This window comes from Egretta garzetta, unplaced genomic scaffold (assembly GCF_000687185.1).
Source record: "Egretta garzetta isolate BGI_Z169 unplaced genomic scaffold, ASM68718v1 scaffold497, whole genome shotgun sequence".
Classification (NCBI taxonomy): domain Eukaryota; kingdom Metazoa; phylum Chordata; class Aves; order Pelecaniformes; family Ardeidae; genus Egretta; species Egretta garzetta.
The window spans coordinates 473,842-480,466 of NW_009260349.1; the positions used below are offsets into that span (position 1 = coordinate 473,842).

The 6,625-nt window shown below is 59.1% G+C and overlaps 1 protein-coding gene across 1 annotated transcript in view; it reads left to right on the plus strand.

The window, feature by feature from the left end:
• PRDM12 (PR/SET domain 12) overlaps nt 1-6,625 on the plus strand; it is a 23,756-nt gene that overhangs the window by 14,426 nt on the left and 2,705 nt on the right. The window contains exons 2-4 of the mRNA XM_035898236.1: nt 1,025-1,180; nt 5,374-5,485; nt 6,474-6,625. Of these exons, the coding sequence (XP_035754129.1) occupies nt 1,025-1,180; nt 5,374-5,485; nt 6,474-6,625 (420 nt within the window). The remainder of the gene's footprint in view (nt 1-1,024; nt 1,181-5,373; nt 5,486-6,473) is intronic.

Consider the following 6,625-nt stretch of genomic DNA (forward strand, 5'->3'; position numbering starts at 1 on the left):
CCCCGCCGTGCCCCCAGCCCCGGCTGGCCCGGGGAGAGGCAGGGACGGGGGTGCTGGGGCCCGGGGGCTTTGTCCAGGGCTTGTGTGCCCTCAGGCACCCTCCCCGTGCCTCAGTTTCCCCATTCGTGCAAAGGTCTGGCTTCCTCCAGGGCAGGAGAAGGACAAGGCTTCCCCAGCCCCCGGGATGCAGCCAGCTCTCAGAGGAGCCCCAAAACGCAGTTGCTCGTGTCCCACACAGTGGGATCACACTCTGCCCTTCCCCATCGTGGTGAAACACCCAGCTGGCAGCTGCCCGCACCCCGCACGGTGGGCGAAACCAGCTCTGCCCTGTCCCCCGCTTTGTCCCAGCCCCGGTGCGGTTAACCCTGAGTGAAGCCGTGGGGTTTGGGGGCATCTGAGCTGCCAGGACATCACACCTTAATGCCCAGCTAGTAGAAGGGGGGGTTCTCTCTCTCTCTCTCTCTCTCGGTTTTGTTTTGCTGAATATCAGACTTGCACTTTTAAATTATTATTATTATTATAATATTATGCCTAATAGAAACTTGCCTCGCCTTTCCTGCCACCCTGCAAAGCATCTTCCCCAAAGGGCTGGGTCTGGCAGGTACTTTCCTCCTCCATGCAGGGACACCCCGGCTCCCGCAGGCAGCCGCAGGGTGCTGAGTAGCCCCTTTGGGGCCAAGCTGCTGTCGGGGCTCTGCTGAGAAGGGGGATTGAGGCAGGGAGCTGGGTTATCCGGGTGGGCATGGGCTGGCAGGGCCAGCCGTGCCCGCCCAGCAGAGCAGGATGCCCTTCCTCAGCCCCGCTGCGGATGCGTGATCCAGCACTGTGAGCAGGAGGGGTTCCGGCATCTCCCGGCTGCAGGCAGAGGCTCCCGGCTGCCAGCAGGGTCTCAGCCCCGTGGCCATGCTGGCTGTGCTGGCTCTGAGCTTGTCCCTGGTCGGGGACTTTATCCCAGAGGCAGGAGGTGGAGGGGCTCAGTCCCCTGTGGGCAGCATCGCTACCAACCACGCTCTCCTCCTCCCAGGTCTTCAACGAAGATGGCACGGTGCGGTACTTCATCGATGCCAGCCAGGAGGACCACCGCAGCTGGATGACCTACATCAAATGTGCCCGGAATGAGCAGGAGCAGAACCTGGAGGTGGTCCAGATCGGGAACAGCATCTTCTACAAGGCCATTGAGGTAAGCGGGCTGGGGAGGCAGCTGGGCAGCCTCAAGTGGGGAGCAGGGTGCTGGGACCCCCCACCCCACAGACCCTTGTTCTTTGGGCTGTTGCTGGGGTGTCTGTGGGAGCACAGGGTGGCTTTGCTGTCCCTGGCACTCAGATCCCCTGGGAAAGGCCATTGCAAGGTGTTCAGGGATACTCCAGGGAGCAGCAAGTGGCCCTTCTCTCCGTCCCCTTTTGGTGGGCTCATGGGGTGATGTGTGCTGAGCAGAGGGAGAGCAAATGCTGCCCAAGCTTGTTCTGGGGTGTAAAGCATGAAAAGAGCTGTCATCCTGCCCAGCCGGGGCTTTGGGTAGGAGCGGGGTCTTGATGCTCTCTTGGAAAATGGGATTTTGTGCAGAACCTGCTTCTCTGTAGCAAGGAAAAGTTTGGAGTGGTTCTGTGAAACCCAGGTGCTGAGTGCCAGCTGTGCCTGACTCTGCACAACTTTCACCCAGCGGATCACAAGCGGCTCTGGCTGTAAATGGTGCAGGAGGGGAGGGTTGGGGCTGCCAGAGCCAGGCAGGGAGCGGCAGAGCGGGCAGGGTGTGGCGCTGGCACCGCTGTGCCTGGGGCTGCCTGCAGCAGGCCGTGGGGAAGGGCCTCATCCTGACCAGCTCATCCATGCTGCATTCCCCTACGAAGCGCTGGTGGGTGCTGGTCCAGCGAGGAAGCAGGGGCTGGGTCCTGGGGATGTCCCAGGGCACAGGCTGCCGTGCTGCGGGGTGAAGGCTGGAGGCACCCCCATGCACACCTCCCCGTGGGAGATGCTGGCGTGGAGGCTGGTGTCCAGCTCCCCGGCAGCATTGATGCTACGTGTGTACAAGTCGCGCCGTGCCAGCAGCGTGACGGCGGGGACCGGCCCTGCTTGTGTACAGTGTCCCCATAACCTGGTGCTTTTGCAGGTGGAGGAAGGTGGTGGCTTGGGGAGGTGTCCCTGTGCTTCAGCTTAGAGTCATGAGAGGGAACATCTCAGCCCAGCCCTGTGGGACTGTCCCTCACCAGTATCAGGTCCAGAGTCTCGCATGCTCAGGAGCAGGGGCTCCCGCGGCTGCTCGCAGCTGGGAGAGGGTCTTAGCTGGGAAAGAGCACCAGTGCCCGCTGGTTCCGAGGGCAAGGGCAGCTCCCTGGATCTCTCTGGGCTCCCATGCTGGCTTACAGAGGAGCAGATGCTTAAATGCTCCATGGCACAGGACCACAGCTCAATCCTGCATTGAGCCAGCATCAGGGCTGGGTTTGGGATTGCCGCAGTGGGATGGGAAAGGCGAGTGGGTGGGTGAGAAGAGAACAGGTATTTTCTTCTGCTGCGGGAGAGTCCTGGGTGCCTCCTCAGGGCTCTGCTGCCCTTCCCCGTGCAGCGCTGCAAGAGTCCCAGTGCTTCTGTGCTGCTCTCCCCATCCTGGACACCCCTCCGTAGGCTTCAGCTGTACCTGATTTTAAGACCTGATATTCTCGTGGGCAGCTGTGCCTGTTGTGACAACAGCTTTTTATTTCTGTTCTTTGCATAATTTAAGAAGGAAAATAATTCCAGGTAGCCATGGTGTAATTAGGAATACAGCTGTGTTTCTCGCACCTTGTACCTGCACGGACGATGGGGCGAGTGAGCTGATATTTGGGGAGGTGAGAGGCCCCATACGGCCACAGTCAATCTGCAGGCTTGCTCCCGGGGCTGAAGCACCAAGCACCAGAGCAGGATGAGTTTAATTCCCTCAGTGCAAGCAGCAAAGTTGAAATGTTGAGAGCGCTGAACCCCGAGCGAAGGGGAGGTGAAAGTGGGGATGCAGGGTGCCTGCTGTCGCACTGCGGCGTGCTCCCCGGGCATGGCTGGCACCCGGTGATGCTCCTGTTGCTGCTGGGTCGGCGTGGGTCCCTCTGTGCCGGGAGGAGCAGAAGGGGCCGGGGCTTTCTGTGTGGAGCAGGAGGAAGGGAAGCATGGAGCATGCGAGGAGCTGGGTCACAACCAGGCATGACAGGTTGAGGATCTGTGTCTTTCGTGGGCTCCCCGTTCCTGCCTGTGCAACACGCTTGCAGGCACCCGTGCCTGCACACACACGCGCCATCCAAAACCAGTTGCTTGTTCAAACTCATTGGGGTTTGTGCACCCAACAAGAAAAGGAAAAGCAAGAGAGGATTTTCCCTTTGTGGGTGTCTCTCTGCTTGCTAATCCCCTAGCGCGGAGTCACGGGCACACAAACGCAGCATCTCTGACCCGAGCGAGCTCCCCAGTTGCTACCCACCGCTCCTGCCCTGTCACCTCCCTCGCCGCAAACCCTGGACTGAGAGCGCCGCATCAGGATATGCAAACATGGATCTGATCTTAGCGGTGCCCTCTCAGCAGCACATGCGTCCGTGCACGGGCACTGCCACCCTCCATCCCCTGCACAGCCTCCTGCCCCGCGCCCGCTGCGTCCCCTCCCCGCTGGGCACCGTGAGCTGCCTGGCTCCTGTCGCCCTGCACCCACCTCTGCTGCACCACGACTCCAGCACAGTATCTCTTAGGGTGCCTTTCTCACCTACCCACTACAAAACTAGATTTATGGGGTGCCTTTTTCATGATTTGCCTTTAATATTTTCACGTGTTTTGCCCATTCCTGCCCTTACTTGCTAGTTTGTTTTTCCCATCCTCTTCCTCAGCAATTTCAAGTTGCCGCTGCTGGAAAATCAAGTGAGGGCAGAGAGTTTTGGCCTTTGATCTGGAGGCAACCATGTTCCTGGGGGGCAATTTAAATTGCTTTGGGGTGTATGCACATGGGTGCTCACCCACTGCTGGCATATATGCACCAGCTCCAGCAGAATATAAATATGTATGCATGCATGCAATGCGTTTTATCCTTTTGGCCATACTTTATTCTATTTGCTTGTATTAAAAATAATTCATTTTCTGTTAAGAAAAAATGGCACAAAGAAACAGCACCAATTTGGGATGAGGAGTGATACCTGCTTCTCCTGCCTCCCAAATTCCTACTCTGCAGTCCCAGTGAGGTCTTTGCACAGATGGATGTTTAAATGTATGAAGTCAAATTCCCACTGCTTTCAGGTGCTTAAAATCAGGCACAGTTTCAGCGCTCGGGTGATCAAACTTACGATCTGTTTTTCATGTGGATGATGCTTTTTTTGGACTACACTGTGTATGGAAAGACGTCCTCTGAAACGGGGGGCTTTCCTATTTCTAAATCAGGTTCTTAACACTAGGGACCTGCAAGGGAAAAATATGTGTGTTTTTTAGGAAGTGATATTGTTATTAGCATTGCCTGGAGCAGCTGCTCCGGTGTGAGAGCATCCCTCTTCCCAGCCGCGGCTGCTTTGCGTGGGGAGGCTTGAGCAGCATTTCCCGGCTGCTCGCTCCGGCTGCCCCGGCAGTGCAGGAACATAACGGGAACAACAGGGGAAGGAGAAGTGCCATCGTTTCGGGGAAACGGGAACATGGGTGGTGCAAGCCTTCCCCTGGCCCTGCAGAGCTCCTTGGGCTGTGGCAGGCACCGGGGCTTTGGTCTGGGACGTAGGCAGCATCTCGCACCCTAGCCACGCTCTCTTATAGCAGCCCCCGAGCTCTCCTCCGATCCCTGGGCTGACGAGCCCTTCACTGGTGCATCTGCATTTTCATCTGCTAACATAAACCCCCGCAGGGCCGCGTGGGAGATGCTGCCTGTGCCCTACAGCAGGAGGGTGCTGATGGCTCCGTCCCGAGTCAAAATACTCTGCAGGAGCACTGAGCCTCGCCTCTGTGTCATGGCTCCCTGGTTTGGTCTCTGTCACTTGTGCCTCGCTGCAGTTCATGGACCCACAAATGGCTCATTTCTCCGTGCCCTCATCTCCCCGAGCTGCAGGGACCTCTGGGTCCGTCACTCCAGAGACCTCAGCTCCGTCCGTGTGCTCTGTAGCTGCTTATTTGCCTGTCATGCTGGTCGTGGCCCAGCCCAAGGCAGACCCCGGTGCAGGTTTGTGCTGGCGGTGGATGGTGCTGAGCTGTGCCATCACCTCCAGTGCCGCAGCCTGGGCTGTGCTGTGCCTGGCTGGGGGGTGCTGAGGACCACTGGCAGGTCCTGGATGGCAGCAGGGTCCGGCAGGAGATGGGGTATGGCCCGTGGAGGTCTGAAGCGACTGGCCGAGGATGCACGGGGAGGCATTCACTGTCCCCGTCTGACAGCCCTGTCTATATCTCTCTTTTTAGATGATTCCTCCAGACCAAGAGCTGCTGGTCTGGTACGGGAACTCCCATAACACCTTCCTGGGCATCCCGGGTGTTCCAGGGCTGGAAGAGGAGCAGAAGAAGAACAAACACGGTAGGTAACATTGGAAACAGCCATGGGTGCAGCATCCCAGTCCGTTCTCCGTTCACCCTGTCCCCAGCTCTGAGGCCATGGGGTGGGCATGGGGCAGGGACGCTCCAGGGGATGCATCAGATCCTCCAACTCTCTGATGACAAGCACAGGGACTATGAGACAGATCCATATAGCTTGAGCAGGTCCCCAGTAATTCTGGGGGTTGCCTCCGGGCCAGTTTGCCCATGGCTATTGCTGATGTGGTGGCCAGCAGTCGCCACCTGACCCAGCTGGGCCGGGAGGAGCCGAGCAGGCATGCGAGCGAGAGGAAGGCAGCCCCAGCGTACCGCGAAACACCGCGTGTATGTAGCTGCCGATGTCCCTGCTCTCTGTTTAACGGATCTTTCCCCAAATCACCATCGCAGGAAGCTTTTTCTCTCCCGGGGCTTTTGCTCTCTGCTTGTCTCGGTGGTTCCCTGAGGCATTCCTCCGTGGGCAGGCAGCAGAGCACTTGGGCACTTTTGGGGGATGCTGTGTTCGGAGCCAGACCCCATCTGTGCTCCCCAGTCCTGCTCTGAGAGAGCTGGGTCAGGGCCCTGTGGAGTTGGGGGAGAAGCTGGGGCCGGCGCAGGGCCGGTGAGCTGCTGCCCAAGGGCCTGGGCTGCGGGCTCCTGTGCTCGCCCCCTCCAGCTCTGCTTGTAGCCCAGGGAGGGGAAAAGCGCTTTTTGTGCCCGTCTATAAGGGAGATCGGTCGGCTTGAGTTCCCCCCTTGCCTAAATCTGGGTGAGCCTGTTCCCAGCCCTGGCCCCATCCCAAAGTCCTAAGTGGCAGCCTGTGACCCCGCTCTGCCTGGGATGGGTGCCTCTGCTCACGGGCATCCCCAGCGGGCAGAGGAGCCAGCGAGGGGGCACGGGGTGCTTATTTAGGACAGTCAGAACCTTGGGGGCTTGGGGCTCGGGTGAGCTGCTGTGCCGGAGGCCAGTGCCTGAATGTCCTCTGTTGTCCTCAGAGGACTTCCATGCGGTGGAGACGGGGGCCAGCACGACGGGGCGCATGCGCTGCGTCATCTGCCACCGCGGCTTCAACTCCCGCAGCAACCTGCGCTCCCACATGCGCATCCACACCCTGGACAAACCCTTCGTGTGCCCCTTCTGCAACCGC